Source organism: Diadema setosum, chromosome 12, assembly GCF_964275005.1.
Source record: "Diadema setosum chromosome 12, eeDiaSeto1, whole genome shotgun sequence".
Classification (NCBI taxonomy): Eukaryota; Metazoa; Echinodermata; class Echinoidea; order Diadematoida; family Diadematidae; genus Diadema; species Diadema setosum.
In genome coordinates this window covers 27,516,335-27,539,051 of record NC_092696.1, presented here as the reverse complement: position 1 = coordinate 27,539,051, position 22,717 = coordinate 27,516,335, and the positions used below count along the sequence as shown (strand labels likewise).

At 38.8% G+C, this 22,717-nt stretch overlaps 1 protein-coding gene across 2 annotated transcripts in view; it reads right to left on the bottom strand.

Annotated features, from left to right (window-relative positions):
• The window catches only part of LOC140235672 (uncharacterized), a 75,159-nt gene that overhangs the window by 49,744 nt on the left and 2,698 nt on the right, over positions 1-22,717 (bottom strand). For both annotated transcript variants that reach the window (XM_072315690.1, XM_072315691.1), the window contains exons 2-5: positions 19,258-19,701; positions 17,689-17,787; positions 4,599-4,712; positions 2,706-2,813 (exon numbers count right to left, since the gene is read on the bottom strand). In XM_072315690.1, coding sequence (XP_072171791.1) covers positions 2,706-2,813; positions 4,599-4,712; positions 17,689-17,787; positions 19,258-19,701 — 765 coding nt within the window. The remainder of the gene's footprint in view (positions 1-2,705; positions 2,814-4,598; positions 4,713-17,688; positions 17,788-19,257; positions 19,702-22,717) is intronic.

The window sequence follows — 22,717 nt, the reverse complement described above, 5'->3', positions numbered from 1 at the left end:
TGGCCGCGTGGATTATCTCATCGGCAGAATGCAGTCAAACGGACTTTCTCAAGTCGCTACCGACCTCATCGCACACTCATGGCGGGAGCGAACGAATAAGCAATACGAATCGGCATGGCAACGATGGTTACGCTGGTGTTGTAAAGAATCATTTGATCCCTATTCACCGTCTATAAGTGATGTTGTAAATTTCTTAGCTCACCAATGCTCAACTGGGAAATCGTACGCTACCATAAATTCATATCGCTCCGCTCTTTCATCTGCCTTTCCTCCTTTCGATGGTCATAATGTGGGTAAACATCCGCTTGTTTTGAGACTTATGAAAGGCATTTTTAATACAAACCCTCCAAAACCACGATACCAAAAAACGTGGGATGTTGCGTCTGTCCTTAAGTACATTTGTTCCTTACCCGACAACAAGGACTTGACTCTTCCTTTGTTAACCCGAAAGTTGGTGGCACTAATGGCACTAACCTCCGCACAATGCACACAAACGCTTATGTGCTTGTCTGTAACATCTCTCCATCTTGAAGAAAATAAAGCCTCTTTCAAGATTTCAGATTTACTCAAGACTACTTCTAAATCAAACTTTGCCGACCAAACTTTGACGCTCTCATCATTTGGTCAAAATTCTAAATTATGTGTAGTCAAAACGCTAAGAGAGTATTTGGATCGCACTAAGTCTTTGCGTACAGATGAGAGACTTTTTGTATCAACAATAAAACCACATAAAGGAATCACTTCAACTACTCTAGCTCGATGGATGAAAACAGTCCTTCGGGATTCAGGCATTGATACATCAGTCTTTAAGGCCCATAGTTTCCGCGGCGCCTCGACAAGTTGTGCTCTGGCCCACGGAGTTTCGCTACATGAAATCTTGAAAACGGCAAATTGGTCTCGAGCCGAGACGTTCAGAAAATATTACCACAAACCTATTAGTGACTCTACGTTCGCAAATGCGGTCCTCAATTCTGTAAACTGAAAACATCAAAAGAGCCCTGATATATGATGGCCTAACAAGGCTTGATAACGTAATAGGGCTATCTTTCACATTTCTGTGTGATCCTAATGATAGATCCGACGATTTCGGATGGTTGATTAATTTCCTTTGTAAAGCTTACATAGCATCTAATAGGGTACAAGTTAAACATCCTACAAGGCGTAGGAAACTTCTAGGTTTCATTTAATTGTACATTAATGGTATAGACCCAGCACAACTTTATAGATGTATAGCAGAAATGATTTGTATTCCTTAATCATCCTTTGATTTGTGTCATGCGTATGACGCTCCAGACGGCGATTTGCACGAAGAACTCAACAATTTATCGTTGATGAGAAAAGGGATAAATAGTTTGTTTACAACCGGCACTTCATATGAATGATGACCTGATATGTATGTTTGGTTCTGGAAGTTTACTTTCCTTGACATTAAAGAAATGGAACAAGTGGACAAATACTCGTGTTTGTTTAATTCATCGTCATCGTATAGTTTGGCAAAAATAGCTTCTGCGGCTCACCTTGAACATGCTACCCTCTGAGACAGTTTGCATAAGACATTACGTAATACAATTCCAAAATTATGCAAGTAAATTATGAAGTATAATTAGAATTGTATTAGTAATGTTGAAATGCAAAGTCGAAGAGGGTCCCTCCCTTGAGAAGCTTCGGCTCCTCTACAAAGTCAATGCCCTCCCCGAACAACAACTTCTGCCACAGAAGCCATTTTTCTTATCCATTTCGCTCAGACACGGGAGCTAAGCCCCTGATCATTACTTATTATGAACATGTATGTCATTCACACTGTCTTGTGGAGAGCGACGAATGTATAGCTCGTACGTTAATTAACGTGGCCATGGTCGAATGGTGATGAGATTTTGTGATCGATGTGTTGCGAAGTGTTTTTCAACTTGCGTGATCGGTGAGCTGCAGACGTTTGTTGTGTGCATAGTTCACCCTTTGGGGGTGACAACACTGATACACAGCTATCACTTCTTTAAATGGATGGTCTCGCACCTTCCTCTCACTCTATTTATACACATATGCAAGGAAAGGAATTTCTTTGAAATTTCTTTTGTGTGGAAAGCTGCCTAACCACGAGAAATATGCTACCCTCTTCGACTTTGCATTTCAACATTACTAATACACTTCTAATTATTCTTCATAATTTACTTGCATAATTTTGGAATTATATCAAGAACACCGGCATTGTTCAATGCATAAAACACACATGTGCATACGTATACGCATACATGCACATGTACAATGTACGTACCCGGTACTTATAGATGTATAGAACGATGATACATATGCACTTGTAGGCAATGCACACGAAGTTGGAAAACCTGTCTATAACGGCCACCTGTATAACTCATACAATTGTAACGGCCACTTTTTTTGTTTCCCTTGGGTGGCCGCTATAGACAGGTTTGACTGTACTATGATTTGATCATTGTTATTTGTTATCTATATTGTTAATACTGCTTTTCATTCATTGCTAGACTCGAGTATTATTTATGTGTTTATTTTACCATCAAGCGCAGTGTTTATAATAACTATTAATGATGACAATCCTTTCGAGGCATGCAACTTTGGCAAATTGCCACTGGCATTCAATGCATTGAGTAGACCAGAGCTTTTGCGTGCTATTTTCAGTCATAAATCTTGGCAAAACTTTTGCTGAAATTTTGGGTTTTACAGTATCCAACCTGAGACTGGACCATGAGGAAGAAGATTTGGGGAGTCGTAACGCTTCAGTATCTCTCTGGCTGAAATTGTGAATGAGACACGTTTCTTCTGGCGAGCTCTATCACTGCCTGAAACAGAAGAAAATTCAAGTCAGATTAGATATGAAAAATATGATACATCCCGAAATACTTCAAATCGAATGTGGTGAACATTGGAAATTTGTGACAACAAAATAAAAACAATTAAGTATGCACTCGGTTTCTCTTTCATTCTGAGACTGGCTACATAAACTCCTTTACAGCAACGATGAATTTCATCAAACCATTATTTATGAAGAGTCACACAAAGCATTATAATATACAAGATTTCATATTGATAAAATTTCAGAGATTGAAGTAGGATTTCAGTATTAAATAGTAGTGAAATAGAAATGGATTATGGATAATGGATTATTTGAAACGTTGTAATGAAATTAACTCAAAAAACACATGGCATCAATTCAATATTTATCCATTCTGTTTCGGAACAACTTGTGCCCAAAAACAGTCGATAAGGTTTCATGGATCTAATATTTGGAACTCCGGAATTCCAGAAAATCTTAAAAAGCTGCCTCTGAACAATTTCAAGAAAAAATTTTGATATGCTCTTGCCTTCTCCTCATTTTAGTCAAAATAGGAAATTTGAATTACATTTTTTTAGTAAGTATTTTACATGAGCTGCAATCGGCAATGTCTTCTCGTACTATTTCCACGTATTTTTGTAGTCTCATTCTATACCTCGTTCTGTTTTGTTTGCTTTGCTTCATGTGATGTTATTTGTTTTGTCCTCTGTCTTAGTATGTTTTATTCTCTCCATGTTTCCTTGATGTTATTGGTAATTTCTGTTAATTTTAATTTCGTGCTTGTTTAAATAAGTTTCATTCTCTCTGTGCTCATTTTATCATTTGATATTTTAATGTTTGAATCGCAATATGTGCATGATTTGTTTTTGAGGGTACATTCTATTTTAACAAGCCTCTGGCTTTCTCAGAACTGTACCTGCTACATTTTGTAAACATCTTATATCGAAACGATTTTTATTACTGAATAAATGTATGAATTGAATTGAAATGAAGAGGCTTCTCAAGTGGCTTATGGCTAAGTAGATGTCTCTGTCTCCGGTTCACTGGGGGGGGGGGGGGGGGGTACATGAAAAAGCCCTCTTATGCTCATCATTTCAATAACCATTTAACATCACAATGTCTTGCACAAGTGTGCCTGCCCAGGGTGGGCACAACTCTCTCCATAGCAATTACATAATCCTTTTAGCAACTGAAAATTCCATACATGTAATGGTCTATTATTCAATGAAAAGTACAGTAATATTACTTTCATATCAATAACTTTCTAAATTATGCAAGATAGATCAATGCATGTTAATTTACATCTATTTTAAATTATGTTAATTTGAAAGCCTCTTTAATATAAAGACTTTACCAAGAGACTTGTGGGTCACAGAAATAATTCTGATATTCCTTTGTTGACCTCCAATGTTTTTCAACTTATCCAATTATATATTCAACACTGTATATATAAACAATAAAAACAGTGAGGCATAAAACCACAAAGAAAACATCAGACAGTTTCAGGCAATTCATCTACTATATGGGTACTGGCATAATTTTCCAGATCTTTTGATTTATTATCTATCTTTCGATTTATCATTTATTTATTTATTTATCTATTTATCTATTTATTTCCAATTTATTCATTCACTTATTTACTTATCTATTTACTTATTTATTCATTTATCTATTTAATCATTCATTCATTCATTCATTCATTCATTCATTCATTCATTCATTCATTTATTTATTTATTTATTTATTCATTTATTCATAACTTTCATGCAAGCTGGGCATTAGAGTATCTAACCTTGGTCAGGGCCATGAGGCAGAGGACCCACAAGCAGGTATTTCTTCTTTTGCGCTGTGGCTGCAGTAGAAGATGAGGCACCTTTGTTCTTCTCCTGGGGCGCTTTATCACCACCTTCAAAAGAAAGAAAATTCAAGTTACAGGGCTTAGGGAAAATGGACAAAGATGCACTCGTATAAAAAAACAAGGTAAATGTAAAAGTTATGATCCGATTATCTGTCCAAATAAGGTGTCCCCTCCCATCCTCCCGCAAGGATAACTTATGAAACTTGAAAAAATGAAACCCCAAATTTGAATCACTATTGATTTCCACTTTTACTACATCTCTGTTCGCTTGGCTTCAAATTTTGAGACAGGAAACTTTTGCAAATTGCAGCCTATTTTCTTTTTTGCTGCATGAAAATTCCACAAATCGTCACTGGCATTCAATACACTGTTCAGAATTGCGCACATTTTGCTTCCACTACTCTGGACTCCTTGAGCAATTTGTGAAAGTTTCATCAACGCAAATTTTCTCCAAAGTAATATTCAGCATTTATACCACAAAAATAAATTTCTAAAAAAATTCTAGAGGACTCCTACTCTAACATTAATGAGTAGATCCTGAAAGATCATCTCTCCAAAGTTTGTGTTTTTATCCACCGTGTATAACAGTAATTTCACTCTGCTACCTGACCATACAGTGGACCTCCACGTTAAGAAGTCCTTATCAAGACCAGCAAATTCCATATTGCTAATTTAAATTACAATTTTTGTTTATATTAACTGTGTTCTTTGTATTGGGAATGCACAGTATTGTAATAGCTAGTTACAACTGAATACTAAATCTTGATTAGGAAATATTTTTTATTGCTTTTAAATACAGTGCTCTCTGCTTTAATGGGCTATTTTTTACATGATTTCCGCTTTAGTGGACTATTTCTTTACATGATTAAGCCTAAAAGGCCCATGAGGGGAGAGGGAGGGGTGGAATCTGTCTCCCCCCCCCCTTGACATTTCCTGCAATACATTGTATTTGTGCAGCATGAGGCCTTGTCCCGAGTCTTCTAGATCTCCTTTTTTTAAGTCTCATGCTAACTTTTGAGACCAAATGTGCAACATCCGCATGGACCGTTTTTGTAACAAATGTCACCCCAAAATGGGCACAATTTTGTGATTTTGCATACATTTTCTTTGAAAAAATGTGTGCTGTTATTAAAGTCATAGAAACCTCATAATTTTGACTATTTGTCATTTTGAATGATTATTTCTTTGCTATGTATGGTGAAAAATTGGTCAGTGACAATTTCGAAAAGAAAAAAACAAAACAAAAGCTGAAAAACAGTGAAATAGATAACTAAATTTTGACTCTCTATGATTTTGCTTAGTGTTAAACTTGATAGAACAATATCTTGGATATTTTATTTCCAAAATGAATTAATCTAAATTTAACATTGACACTGACAACAAATCTCAAGTTACAATCTTGTATATCATAGTGTCGATGTCGAGTGTTCCAAATTTATCTATTTTGTTCATTCCACGTTTACAACAACTTTACATGATAACTTATCTTTTTGAGACATAAAACTTTCACAAACTGTCACTGGTATTCAACGTATTGAGTAGACAACTAAGCTATTTCCGTGCTATTAACTTTCACAAAACCTGGCTCCTTGTGAAATTCGCAAAGGTTTCATGCATGCTAAAATTTTTGGTCTTGCAGTATCTAACCTGCGATTGTGGCAGGAGGAAGAGGGCCTTGCGTCGGAAGCCCTTTCTGTTGCTCTGTGGATGGCGTTGTGGATGAGTCATCAGTGGTCTTCTCCTGGGGTGCTTTATCTTTATCTAAAACATAAGAAAATTCAATATATAGAGTACCAGGTAGCATAAGGAAAATAATATGATATGATATAATACAAGGCAAGTACCAAATTGTGTCTCGCCCATTCGCGTACAAGAAATCAATACTTTTCTAACTCCCAGAAGTTCATTGACCCACCTATGACCTTTGACCTTGTGGTGACCTTCAACTTCCCAAGGGACATTTACCATCCAAGTTTGGTCACAAACGTACAAAGCAATCAAAAGTTCAGAGCCATAGTCGAAACACGCCATAAAAACTTAACAATGGGCCCTAAAAATTTGTTGACCCCTTTCTGTGACCTTTGACCTTGTCATGACCTTCACCTCCCCAAGTGACATCTACCATCCAAGTTTGGTCACAAACGGACAAAGGGATCAAAAGTTATGAGCCATAATCAAAATGCACCATAAAAACTTAACATTGGGCCCTAAAATTTCGTTGACCCCTGTCTGTGACCTTTGACCTTAAGGTAACCTTCAACTTCCCAAGGGACATCTACCATCTAAGTTTGGTCACATACAGACAGATACATCAAAAGTTACAAGCCATAAACGAAACGTGCCCTAAAAACTTAACATTGGGCCCTAAAGTTCATTGACCTCTGCCTGTGCCCTTTGACCTTGAGGTGCCCTTAATGTTTGATACAATGTGTAACTTTGTATTTATACTCTTCCCTCCAAGTTTGATTGAAATTGAAATCCTCAGTAGAGAGTTATTCAAGTTTTTGTAGCGTTACGGACAGACGACGGACGGACGGCTGACGGACGGACGACGGACGGACAGACGCCACAGGCGATCCCTTAGTCTCCCCACACCTCAGGTGGGCTTGACAAAAATGGAGTAAAACAGAATGCAACTATACATGAGACCATACATCACAAAACGAACAAAAAGTCACACCCCTTGATTTCACGCGAGTACTCAAAAAAGGTGAAACTGGTCAACAAAGTCAATATTGGGATTTTCATAGTTTGTGGAAGAGCTACCTTTCTTCTACATTATTCTTTACTTTGGGATCATGGGAAAGTGCATTTTAAGCAGTTTTTCGAGTAATGAGATCAGGTACAGTATGTCTTTAGAGGCCCCTCTTCATTTCCTAACACTACCAACACTATTCGCGATGCTTTGACAGTGAAAACGCCGTCCTTTACTTGTGGTTTCGTTGTGATTTAGTCGTGCAAAAGTCGTGCTTTTGCACTTACATATTGTCCCCGTGGTTTTGCCGTGATTGCGTTGTGATTAGGTGGTGAACGAGTTGTGAAAATGTGCTGGAATCGATGTGAAATTACCGTGGATTAGTAGTTGTTACGTCGTGAAAAAGTCGTGCTTTTCGGGCAGAACAGTCACCGACATCCTGCCTCGCCCCCTCGCCGGCTAGAGTGACTCTTTTGTTATGCAGCGTGAAAATCGAACAAAAGACACATGCTATTCATGGTGATAATCCGCCGATTGTTACATCGGCTTTTGTCGGCAGCTCTTGGGCTCCAAAACCACGACTTTTTCACTACTAGTTCACGGCCGAAGAACGATCAAATCATGCTGTTTCAGTGCTTCTGGAGCGTTGCAAAGTTTGATAATCCGCTGATGATCTTGGTTCCAGCACCTTGTTTATCCATTTCGATACAACAAACGAAGCTCTACTTGCGTTGTTCATGTCGTTTGTAACAGTATAGTATGGTTTCGTCGATCGACGCGAGCACCTAGAATAGCATGAAAAGACATGCAACGAAGCATGTGTATTCGTCTTCGTAAATCCCTGTGTTCGTCTTCGTAAATCCCTGCGTTCGCTACCACATTAATTACGACAAATCGCATGTTTATGTACGTTACCATGCAGGTTCCTCAATGCGTTATATCACGGCAGGCGCGTACCACGTGTCGTGTTTACCAAGACCATAATATTAAAGAAGTGCAAGATGCCTGAGCGTGACGTGAGACATGTCGTTTAATATTCATTCAGCTTCTAATTTTATCGTATCGTCCTTATTTCTACATCGGTATTGAAAGCCTAAAACAAACAAAATTGTATTAAAAGCAATCATCCAATTTTACTATTATTTTAGCACCTTACGGAGCCGAATGTTGCCGTTAATCATTTTCAAATGTAAAAGCAAAGAACCGACATTCATTTTAGCATCTTACGGAGCTGAATATTATCCTTAGGCCCTATTCATTTCCGAACGTGAAAGTAAACATCCGCTATTTATGTTAGCACCTAACTGAACCGATAGATACCGTTAATCATTTCCAAATGTAAAAGCAACAATGTGTTATTTATTTTAGCATCGTACGGAGCAGAATATTACCGTTATTCATTTCCAGATTTAAGAGCAAACATCCAACATTTATTTCATTATCGCATGGAGCCGAATGCTATTGCTGTCCACTTCCGAAAGTGAAATGAATAATCTGACAATTGTTTAGCATCGTATATACGGAGCCGAATGTTACTGTTTTCATTTTTGAACGTCAAAGCAAACATCAGGCATTATTTTCCCATGCAACGCAACTAAATGTTACTGTTATTCATTTCGAAATGCTATAGCAAAATATCTGACATATTTCAGCATCGTATATTGCAGAATGTCACTGCTATTCACTTCCAAACGAATGTAGGCCTAAAAGCAATCATCTGATATTTATTTTGGCATCTTCCGGAGCGAATGTTATTGCTCTTTACTTTCGAAAGTAAAATCAAACACCCGACATTTATTTAATCATTGTACGGAGTTGAATATTATTGGTATGCATTTCCGAACGTTAAAGGGATCTTTCGATATTTATTCTAGCATCTTCCGGAGCTGAATGTTATTGCTATTTACTTTCGAACGTAGAAGTAAGCATCCGGCATTTATTTTATCATCATACGGAGTTTAATATTATTGTTATTCATTTCCGAACGTCAAAGGGATCATTCGACATTTACTTTAGCATCTTCCGGAGCTGAATGTTATTGCTATTTACTTTCGAACGTATAAAAGCAAACATCCGGCATCTATTTCATCATCGTATCCGGAGTTGAATATCATTCTTATTTATTTCCGAACGGCAACGCAAACATTCGACATTTATTTCAGCATCTTCCGAAGCCGAATGTTAAGAATCCTTTTCATTTCCGAACGCAAAATCAAATATCTGACATTAATTTTAGCACCGTACGGGGCCGAATCTTACCGTTATTCATTTCAAAAAGTATAAGCAAACATCCAACACTTGTTTTAGTATCATACGGAGTCGAATATTCCCGTTATTTATTTCCAAAGTTAAAAGCAAACATCTGACATTTTTTTTTTTTTTTTTAGCATCTTACGGAGCTGATTGTTACCGCTGTTCATTTTCAAAAGTATAGGCAAACATCCGACTTTTTTTAGTGGCCCGATCGGGCCACCAAAATCTTAATTTCTGAAATTTTAGGGGCCCGACGTGTGTTTTTGGTGGCCCGGGCCACCGTTAGTGTCGAGCCCTATGACGTTGAACATTTTTTTAATGCTTTTGATGATGATAATGATAGATCGAGGGCGCTTGTGATAATGATGAAGACGAGGTGTTACGATAATGACAGTGATATATTCGGCCCCTATACAGCGTGCAAATGCGGACGAAACTTCCACGCAGAGCAGTGGCAAACTGAAAGTCTCTTGCGATTTCTCTTTCAGATATAGAACCTTGTTGATAAAACAGCCTACAGACAGAACAATTTCCGTAGTTTAAATCATGAAGCTTAAAACGCTGATATGGATATTCTCTTAAAGAAAATTATATATCTGCTCAAGAATCAGAAGTGCTAAGAAGTTGCCGCTCATTTCATCCAATCATTAAACTTTTATCGAGCGGGATATCGTGAACTATGTCATAATTATGTACAGTATAATACGCAGGGCGAGTGATTGTGTCTTGGCCCGTTCAAAATATGACGGAGTATTGTTACAAACAACATATTATACGACATAATATACTGCACGCGGAAATAACTAAGCGGCACTCGTTAGTGATTATAGCAACATTCCGTATCATTAACAGCAATATTACGATTCAGTGCAAGGTAAATTATCGTAATTACGGCATCATGAATTCCGTTATCAACAATAATGCAATTCTGTCCTTAACAAAATTTGATAGAATTAATACGGGATAATCTTCATGTATATTATTCTTTGTGGATAGATCAGATTTTAAGTGCCCATGCATGTCCAGTCAAGTAATTTTCATTCAAGTTGTATTCACGAATTCACAGTTTACGTCGATATAAAACAAATTTTCAATCAGTTGTAATGAAAACAATACGAGGCAAGAATTTCATTTATTGATATTTTCGAGTAATATAAACAACATGATCATGACAATGCAAAACCCATACGATCTCACGTTTTACCGAATTGCATGTAATAAACTGCTTACGAGATTAAAGGGAGTTAAATTTTGAACTGTGAAATTACTCTGAATACTACTTCGAGGATTTGGTGATCAACAGTAAATAACTGTTAGTCGTTTTCTGACGACGAAGTGTACTATAATGTCCATGTTACCTTACATCGAACCAGGGAGGTGGAAAAGATCCATCTCCAAACCGACCCATTATATCGGCACAGCTCGGTCATCGTTGGTCATGCATGCGCAGCTCAGCGACTCAATGCCGTTCCACCTATTGATATCATCATCAAGCACAAAAGCTTCCAGCCGCAAGGAGTTAATGAATATCCGGGTCATTGTTAAACAACCCACGATAGGGCAGGGAGCACCTTGGCTTTTATGTCAAGAAACAGTTTGTATACGTTTGTAATTAAATGCAAACAAAATAGAAAAAAAGAACATCAGGCTTTACAAATCGGGGTTGGCCCCTATAATTATCTATGAACAGTTCTTTTTATTAGTGACCCGACTGATGTGACCTCTATGGTAAGAGCTTAATTTAAGAGAGTACCTATGGTAATTGTTACTTATCTACGCGGTTTTTTATTCATATAGCGTAAGCAACATCTGGCGGAAACTCCATGTAACGATTGCATTATTTTTTGGGGGTGGGGGTGGGGGTTAATCATACCCTCGTATGAAACAGTGTCCAAAGATACATGTAACAGGTATAGGCACTATATCCATATTTACGTGTGCGGGAGGGGAAGAGCACGTAATCGAGGGAGAGCTGGAGCATAATAGAGAGCACAGAGCTTGTGACAGACCATCACGGGTGCATTTGTATTTTAGATATGATATTCAACACCATTTTTATGGAATTCATCATGTACACATTTTTTTTTTTTTTTTTTTTTTAGAAAATGTAAGAAATTTAATACTCTGGGGCAGTGGGCATGGCTATAATAAAATCGTGATTTTTCTGTCACCTCGTGAGTCCCGTGCGCGTCTGTCACTGTGTAAGAACTTTGATGATCAAAGGTGCGAGGAAAGTTTGTATCGAGATCTGAATTTCAACGATCTAATTCACACTTTGTTACAATATTTTTATTCTTTTTCAAAAAAAAAAAAAACAAGAAAAAGAAAATGTGTACTGATCGATCGGGGAACAATGAGAATGGCTACAACCACCTTCTGATGGACGTGTGCGTCTTTCACTGTAACCAACTTTATGTGAGTGAAGAGAAGTCTATAATGTGTGGAGAAGGGGGTGTCCCCCTCTCACACGGGGGAGCTTTTGCATTTTTAGAAATGAAATACAACAATCTGGTATAGACACTTGGTGGAATATTTGAAATATTTTCTAACGATGTTTAATATTCTGAAGAGGTTGGCAGGAAGCCTACAATGTCTTCTTATACACGCATACAAATTAGCAGGTTACAAAACTCGGGAGATTGTAATCCGCTAGCAAACTTTTTCGCACGTAAGAAAGACACACGACACAAATATTGGCGCGAACAGCATGCTAAACCCAAGAAATCTTGCTGCCCCGCGGTGACTTGTGAACGGTCGACCAAACTGCGTTCTTGTTTTTTATTCCATCATTAAAAAGAACGTTTCAACGGCATACGCTCCACACCACTGTGAGGCACAAGAACGATAGTTTAAACTGTATCGATTTATCGATAAGCAATTAGCAGGTTACATTTGTTCTTATAAATGGTTTTTAAAAAGAAATATTACTCAGTTGCCTTGGAAATTCCCGAAATTATTGTCTGAGTATAGAGCAAGTTTGAAGGTTCACGACGAACGAACGCTCTCAGGCATGCATGCATCATGATTAACATGTGAAGCTCATGAAATAAACCTTCTCGACGGTTATTACATTTCAGACTTCGAAGAAAGAAATGGCAGAAGAATACACGCCCTGTCTAGTAGTATGCGCGCATTCCTTACGTGCCAAACATGATAAACAAGACACACCGCCAGTTCATGAACTTTAGTTTCTGAGGGCCGTGGGAAAGGCAATGAATTAATATTCGAGAAATTAAACTACAATGTATTAAACGAACGCTAACAGTATTCTGATTGTTTGTTTCCCACCCCCTCTCTCTCCCTCTTTCTCTTTGTGCGTGACAAGAGAAACGAAATTTAAGTTTGTACTAGTATTCCATCGACTCATGAGAGTAGTATACTTCGGAAATATAGGCCTACAGACCCCATATTGGAAGTGAATAAAAAGGCTGTGCTGAAATTCTTATCCATGCAGGCATAATCAGTGTGAATACTAGTCATCTTTTAAATGATTTGTGATCGACACTAAGTTACCCGTCGCGTCGATCTCGTCCGGTCTTCTCATCCATGTGGAAGGAGTTTAAGGTTCACGCCAGTGCCGTATAATAAAGAGAGTCTGGCCAACTGCTAATTTGGACGCCATGTCGATACCGCGCGTATTACACGTAACAGGGTTAGCGTGTACGCTCAGACGTAACGAAATAACCAAACCAAAGAGGTCGTAAACACAGAGTTCTGTGGTCGTATACAAGTGGGCACTGCATTATGAGCGCACTTTAGTAACGACATGGCGCCTGTAGATCATGGGACCAGCTTTTGACCAATCACAGGCTTCAAAACACATAAGCCAAAAAACGAGATGGCCACTCTCTTTATACGGCCCTGCATGGTTCACGCCAGAGTATCAGGTGCACGCATCACTTTGTACAAGTGCTCTGCGCACCTGCACTGACTGCTCACTGGTAGTGCGGACGCACGTGGATGCATGGCAACGCATTACTCTCATGGACTCGTGTTAGCTACAATGTATGTAGTGTGGCGTGGTAGGGTACATTGATAGAGGTTTACTCGAAAGTAGTTTGTGACAGTCATTCGGATTCCGCCACACGGCATGGGAGAAATGAGATGTTTATCTGAATTTTGAATACCCTCATGACAAAATACGGACGATCACGCTTCCTACATAATTTAAATGTTGATAACTCTCGCTGTACATCAACATTTATCAAGTGGCATAACTATACACAGCCCAGTCGTAGTAAAAATCACATTCGTGCGCTTCTATACTCTTTCGTAAAAACACGGCGTCCGATCGGGGCTAACATGCCAATGACCTTGATCAGGGCTCCACACTAACTTTCTGGTGGCCCGAAAGAAAAATCAAGAAAAACTTAAGAAAAACTACATCGGTCCTACTACAAAGAAAAACAAATATCAAATATTACTGAAGTGCGTCATGTCGAAAATCAATGAATAGAACATTCAATCATCTTACTGTTATTCTGAGTTCTAAGATTTAGCAAATAGGCTTATAGATTATTATGAATGTTATTGCAATTTACTTTCGAACATAAAAGCAAACATCAGACATTTAGTTTATGGGTGCTGTTATTCCGAAGAATAGTTAATCAGAAAATGAAATTCGGAACAACGCCGGGAACCTTGGGAATAACGAATCTTCGGACCGAAGAGCCTTCAACGAACCTTCGGAATAACGAGCTGTAATCTATTTAACAAATCATCGTACGGAGTTGAATATTATTGTTATTCATTTCCAAACGTCAAAGGGATCATTCGACATTTCTTTTAGCATCTTCCGGAGCTGAATGTTATTGCTATTTAATTTCGAACGGAAAAGCAAACATCCGGCATATATTTTATCATCGTACGGAGTTGAATACTATATTGTTATTCATTCCGTACGTCAAAGCAATTAAACATGAAACGTTAATTTTACCATCGAATGCATCTAAATGTTACTGTTATTCATTTCGAAATTTAAAAGCAAACATCCGAAAGTTATCTTAGCTTCGTACGGAGCAGAATATTACTGCTATTCACTTTCCAACGTAAAAGCAATCGTCATGACATTATTTTATTTTAACATCTTCCGGAGCCGCTATCTACTTTCGAAAGTAAAAGCAAGCATCCGACATTTTAATCATCGTACGGAGTTGAATATTGGTTTTTCATCTCCGAACGTGAAAGTAATCATTCGACATTTACTTTAGCATCATCCGGAGCTGAATGTTATTGTTATTTATTTTCGAACGTAAAGGCAAATATTATATCCGGCATTTATTTTATCATCGTACGGAGTTGAAAGTTATTATCCCTTACCGAAAGTCAAAGCAACCATTCGACATTATTTTATTTCAGCATCTTCCGGAGCCGAATGTTATCCTTATTCATTTCCGAACGCAAAATCAAATACTAGTATCTGACATTAATTTCAGCACCGTACGGAGCTGAATCTTACCGTTATTCATTTTCAAAAGTATGAGCAAAGATCCGACATTCATTTTTGTATCATACGGAGTCGAATATTACCGTTATTCATTGCCAAAATTGAAAGCAAACATCTGACATTTATTTCAGCATCTTCCGGAGCTGAATGTTATTGTTATTGACTTTCGAACGTAAAGGCAAATATCATATCCGGCATTTATTTTATCATCGTACGGAGTTGAAAGTTATCATTATCCCTTACCGAAAGTCAAAGCAACCATTCGACATTATTTTATTTCAGCATCTTCCGGAGCCGAATGTTATCCTTATTCATTTCCGAACGCAAAATCAAATAGTATAGTATCTGACATTAATTTCAGCACCGTACGGAGCTGAATCTTACCGTTATTCATTTTCAAAAGTATGAGCAAAGATCCGACATTCATTTTTGTATCATACGGAGTCGAATATTACCGTTATTCATTGCCAAAATTGAAAGCAAACATCTGACATTTATTTCAGCATCTTCCGGAGCTGAATGTTATTGTTATTGACTTTCGAACGTAAAAGCAAATATCTGGCATTTATTTTGTCATCGTACGGAGTTGAACATTGTCGTTATTTATTTCCGAAAGTCAAAGCAAACATTCGACATTATTTTATTTCAGCATCTTCCGGAGCCGAATGTTATCCTTATTCATTTCCGAACGCAAAATCAAATACTAGTATCTGACGTTAATTTCAGCACCGTACGGAGCTGACCGTTATTCATTTCCAAAAGTACAATGTATGAGCAAAGATCCGACATTCATTATTGTATCATACGGAGTCGAATATTACCGTTATTCATTGCCAAAAATAAAGCAAACATCTGACATTTATTTTAGCATCTTACGGAGCCGATTGTTACCGCTCTTCATTTCCAAAAGTAAAGGCAAACATCCGACCTTTTTTGGTGGCCCGATCGGGCCATCAAAATCTTCATTTCTGAAATTTTGGACCACCGGGCCACCGTTAGTGTCAAGCCCTGCCTTGATACATCGGAATATTCGGTAAGTCATTTTCAGTACCATTGATGTTCTAGACATTTTCGTTACGGCGACAGGAACGGATTACAAACTCCATCGAAGTGAAATTTGGAGTGGAAATCGATGCAGAAAGGGAGAGTTTACAGATGTTTTGAGTGAGGCAGGGTGTTTACTGTTTCTCCGATTTTACTGAGTTCACGCTTTGCGTTGACATTGCGTTCACGGAGGTCTTATAAAACGTCTTTACGTAAAATACAAATGATTTTGTTGCACATTTTACCATGTAATTTGCGACGGAAAATAAGCGATCGATTAGATGCATGTTTTCAGAATATACCTAGAGTCTGATCATGCACTTTCGCTAAAGTTTATATCTTTTTTTTCCGTCCTCACTAAATGTGCACTTCGCAGTCGAAGCGATTATCGTGTGCCCGGGCGGCAAAGCGCGATGAACTGAGGGAATTCAAACAATGTAGTAATCTAACGGTAAGCTATGGTAGTAATCTAATCCACGCGACTATAGAAATTTGCGGACGGCTTGCTGCGCTATAACAAAAGCTTTCGAGAGTCCGATCAAGACACCCTCGCCAGAACTGTGCTTTTGTTCCGATTGTTACATTTTCTAAAGAGGGCGAACAAAGATCTATTAACATGACAAAGGGGCTACCTCATTATCTACCTCATCGATTTCACAGCGATATCACAATAAAACCACGACTTTTTCACGACGAAAGCACAACCATAGGACGACTAAATCACGGTGTAAGGACGGCGTTTCCACTGTCAAAGCATCGCGAATAGTGTTGGTAGTGTAACAACCCTTTGCACACTCTTCACTTCCAAGTCTAGTAAAACTTTTTTCCTATATAAGGGATAATGCTAATGCTTTGAAAGTTGGCACTAATCATGACCAGATTAATTTCACCTTAATCTGATTACATGTATCTCTTCATTGTTACAGCTCCAGTGGTTTACATCCTGTTTTTTGTCCCATTCATCGCACAGCTAGCACAGTTTGGTGAAATTAAGCACTTGAATAGACCCTGTAACTTCAGGGCCTCTTTTCTCGGTTCACACTTTTCCAGAGTGTGTGCTTTTTTGCCAATATTAAGATATGTTAGGAGACTCCATTTAAATTGAGCTACCTAATCATTTTACAGCTTGAATATATAGTCTGCTCTTTCAGAATCTGCCCTTTACTAAAAATCCATGTATGGCAAGTTTTTGTTGGTTTTGATGGTCGCAAGTTGCCAAGTGGCATTTAATGCAATGAGTAGAGAAGAGCATTTGCGTGCTTTTTACTATCGCAAGTCTTGGCTCCTTGCAAAATTTGCAAAAGTTTCAGGCATCCTAAAATTTCCTGTTGTAGAATACTGTATATGTCAAATATTTCATGAGGTTTTCACTTTTGTGAATTTGTCAAGTCAGGTGCAATTCGCGGAATTTAAGACACGTGAAAATATTGACTCTGATCCCGATGTGAATGTGATGTACGCCTGTACATTTCTCCGTTCAGAACAAGATTCCACAATTGCGAATCTAACCACTCGCGAAATAGTCGGGAATTCCCCAATCGCGAAAATTTAGACTCGCGAAATTTATGACGTTTACAGTATCTCACCTGAGACTGGAGCATGAAGAACAGGACCTTGAATCTGACTCTTCTTCTTCTGGCCCTTTGTCCTTGTGTGGCCTTCGACACTTCTCTGGGGCGGTGTAGCTTTATCATACAAAGAAGAAAATTCAATGAATAGTACATGTAGTACTTACCAGGTAGTACAGAAACAACATCGCAAATACGGATGGACAAAAAAGGTACAGATTCTGTGCCTAAATAAGGTTTTTCCCCCCTCCCCCTCCCTCAAATAGTATACAGTTGTATATGTAACTCTTGATTATTTTAGAAGAAAATAACACCAAAAATTTGAATATTGATGATAGCAATGATATCAGTATAATAATGATAATAATGATAATAATGATAATAATAAAAATAATTACAATCGTCATTATTAATATTATCATTATCATTATTATTACTACCATCATTATCATTATCATTATTATTATTATCATTATTATAATCATTTGAAATTGTACTGCTCAGAAACTGATTCCATTTAATACATCCATTACATGTATATGCTCAAGGTGCAACCATGTGTGCAAGATGCAAATTACATTCAGGTAGCAGGTGTACATATTTAGGGAAAGAAAACAAGGTGAAACAGGGACAATGAAATTGCAGGATCGCAGGATTCTTCACTACCCATTTTATAAAATTGCACGGCTGACAGTAACAGTGTGTAATGACACTTCTGTCCTGAGGGAGAAAGATTTGCAGTGACACCATGTGTATGTACAGTATACAAGGAGTCCTTAACCAGATCATTGTTTGGCAGAAGAGCCTAGAAAGAAGAGAGTTGAAGAGGGAAGCGACGTATGGAGGTTGTAAGGAGGGAAAAAAGTGAAGAGTGGGGGACAGTAATGGGCTAGAAGTTGAAGTTGCACTAGTGGAGACGGTAGAGAAAGGAACAGAGAGAGTGGTAAGGAAGAATAGAGTGAGAATCAAGTAAGATGTTTGGACATCGTTAAGAGGAAGATGAAATAGAAGGGAAGAGGAAGAGGGAGAAATTGAATGTTGGAAAATCATGGAGATAGGAGAGAGAAGTGAAGATTCATGAAACCAAGAGAAGAACACAGTCGGCGAACAATGTGGACTATGGAATGCGGAATCAATGAAGAAAGGATGAATGATCCCGCGAAGGAAAGGCAAGTCAAAGAGAGATGAGACTATGTTGAGAGAAGGGAGAGAGAGAGTGCAACTTCAACTTCTAGCCCATTACTGTCCCTACTCTTCACTTTTTTCCCTCCTCACAACCCCCATATGTCGCTTCCCTCTTCAATTCTCCTCTTTCTAGGCTCTTCTGCCAAACAATGATTCGATTACGGACTACATACACATGGTGTCACCACAAATCTTTCTCCCTCATTTACTTCACCATGCAAACCTTCAAACAACAAATAACTTCTGTCCTATCTGCATACATGTTGTGATGATCAACCAATCGGATAGCTACATCATGATTTGGGAAATGAAAATCTTACTATGGGGCTGGGGTTTATTATAACAGAAAGTGCTTGCATGTACTCCTAGATTGTTTCACACATTTCAAACATGGTATCTAACCTTTCTTTGGATCACAAGGACGAAGAACTGGTACTAGCACCCACTGCCAATTCTTTGGAGGTGGCCCAACCGTTGAGACGTCTTTGCTATAGTGTAGCTCAGGAAGCTGAATGGCACTCTCAGCTGGTGGAGTGTCACCTTCAGTGCTTTCCTCGGGCACGTCAGTGTTTGCTGGTGGAGTAGCCGATGTGTTGTCTTCAATAATTTCCTCTACGTCATCTTCAATAATTTCCTCTACGTCATCTTCACTAATTTCCTCTACGTCATCTTCCATAATTTCCTCTACGTCGTCTTCAATTATTTCCTCGGGTACGTCAGTCTCTGCTGGAGGAGTAGCCAATGTGTCATCTTCACTCCCTTCCTCAGGCACTTCAGTCTCTGGCTCTGCTGGAGCAGTAGCCAATGTGTCATTGTCGGTCCTTTCCTCGGGCACATCAGCACCATCTTAAAATGGAAGAAAATTGAGAAGATAAATTCTCTAGATACAGCACAGGGGAAATAATGTTGAAGACCGTGTCATTACAAAATGAATGCATGAAAGCCAATTGTACACGAATTACTAAAGAATCAGACACTCCGAACCCCAAGCCCCTTCTGATCTGGAGATTCTCCCGTCTGACTCTGAATCCACCCTAGCAAACTGGAGTCTCCTCTCCTGGTTAGTGGTGGTCCAACTTGATGGGCAGCAAGTCCCTTGCTCGGTCAGGGTTGATGGATGCTTTCTTATAAAGTCTCAATGCTCATGCTACATGTATCTCAGCCTTTTTCTTTTCTTTCTTTTTTTTTAGACATTATACTTGAGTGACCCGCACCTCGTCATAGTTAATGTTTGCGCATATTTGAATCACATTTCGCCACTGAAATTCTCTGAAATCCAACTCACATACAGGAAAAATGCTGAAAATTCCAATTATGGAATCACAAGTTCACTGATCGATAACAAAAATTTGCAGCTATCGTCGTCAAACGCTAACGATGCGGAATAGTTGTGCGCAAAGGAAGGGGCCTGTAACTCGTCACCAGTGCTCCCATAGACTTAGCACGTAAAAGACGTAAGTGGGGAAAACCGTGATGTTCCCATAGATACGTACGTGAAAGATGCGTGCCAGTGACTTATAACATGTATTCCTATACCCTATTAAAATGTCAGATTTTCGCGAAAAACTGTTCGGTTTTCACCACAATTTGCTTGGTTGTGGTAGCCTTGCCAAGTTTCAAGCGTACCGAACACAGTCCCGGGCATGAATTTTTGTTTAGTGCGCTCAAAACAATTTTAAGCAGGGCGACGGTATTCGGGCCCCTGACAAGGTGCAGGCACCTCACTATACAGTCTAGACCATACTCTACAATGGCAGTAGGGGCCTACATTGTAAGTAATATTAATTCAAAGATTCAATTTGGCTTAAATTAGACTTCAATTAATAACTTTAAGCACATTCTATTCTATTCATCTTATTAGTTTACTAGTATTTTCATGCATGCATTGGCTGGAGATCTCCCAGGAGAGTTGGACTCTCTGCAGCTCCCAGGGGCCTAACGACGTTAACAACTTATACATGTAGTGGCCTAGACCCTAGCTAACGTTAACGTTAGATGTTCCATAATTATCTACTAAATTATAAAATGGGTTCAAGAATGCAGGCAATTGGAAGCGCTGAAATGAGTCACGTGTGCGTGCATTATTTTCTTACTAACATGCACCGCCGTGCAAAAAAGCGTATAGTCACTGACGTCACAATGTTTACACTAGCAGTACGTGCACACTCAATCAGTTGTTATACAACTATCGTTAAAAGTGTGTCGCGCGCGCGCTACTACTATACGCGCTGTCAATCCTGTATGCAGGGCTCGACACTAACTTTTTTGTTTGATGGCCCGATGGGGCCGCCAAAATCCTCAATTTCACATTTTTGGTGGCCCGAGAGACCAATTTGGTGGCCCCGAAAAAAAAAAACAATAAAAATGCATTAAAGTCCTGTTTTTTTTAATGAGTCAAATATCTAAGTTTTATCCAGTCATAGTAAGAATTGGAAGTTGGACATACATCTACTCATAAATAAACCTCAACAAACTCGCAACACTCACTCTCAGGCACTCATTCAGTCCTTTTAATCCATCTTTTAAACAAATATAACTGCTAATTTCCGGCGCAAAAAGTTACAAATTGTCGTCCTTTTAAAAAAATTTTGGTGGCCCGAGGCGGGCCACCAAATTTGCCCTTTTTTAAAATTTGGTGGCCCGACTTTCAATTTTGGTGGCCCTGGGCCACCGGGCCACCGTTAGTGTCGAGCCCTGCTGTATGTAATGTAAACAACTTCTAACAAATACTAGTTCGGGCTGCCAGCCGGCCTTTCTTGTGCATTTACATGTGGCGTATACCACATACCGGTACGTATACGTACAGTAGGGTATACTTGAGTACTTATTAACTTATATGTGCGGGATTTCCGAGTGCGACGTGCGTAAATGTTTGGGACGAACATCTTCGGACATCTCGACTTTTGAGCGAGTGCTACATGTAGCTGACTGGTATTGACCAACAAAAAAGTACATGAAAAATGCGGTTAGTTTTCGACCCATATCTTTATAAATCAAGTACAGTTGAACCTCTCGTATCCGGACAAGTCGGGACCGGGGCTCATCCGGATAAGGGATTTGGCCGGATACGGGAGACTCAATGCTTTATACATGTACATATACATACACATGTACTGATGTAGCCCATTGTAGTACCACATGTAGTAATGTGTATACTGCAACCTTTTCATTGTTACATTTGGGGATGTTTCGGGATGTTGAAATGTCTGAAGGTAAGCAATTTGGAAGGAAGTTTGATGTAATGTATGTTAATCATATTGGAAGTAATATGTAATTCATGTGTGTTTGGGTAGGAGTTCTCAAGGAGTTGGGAATCCCCCTTTCTTCCCGTAATTACTTTAAAAAAAATCACGGCGAGATTGCGTCCGGATAATAGAGAGATCCGGATAAAGGGAGGCCGGATAATAGAGGTTCAACTGTAATACACAGGTTTGAGATGGTGACGTTAGTGGAGATGCAGCTCACTGGAGTCTCGGGTATTTACAATGTCTGGATGTGCTGGATGCGTGATGTGATGTGACGTCCAACCGCGGGATGATTCCAGGAAAGCGCCAAAACTGGCAAAAATTAGGGGACGGCGCGGAATTGACAAAGGAAGTGAACTCGTCATACCTACAAAGTTATTAGTTTGCTAACAAACTGGAGTACCCACCTACTCTATCACTCAGTGTGGAATAGTAATTAGGAATATATATACATGTATGCACAAGATCAGATTAGTACTGATTTCATTTTTGTCGTATACGAATTTGTGTAAATAGATGTCAGACTTCAGCTTCACGAGGCTGATTCGCGCGCGGAGATGTGCGAGCCGCAGAAAAAAGCACCGAAAATATTTTGACGGATCAGGCCGCTAGGTGCG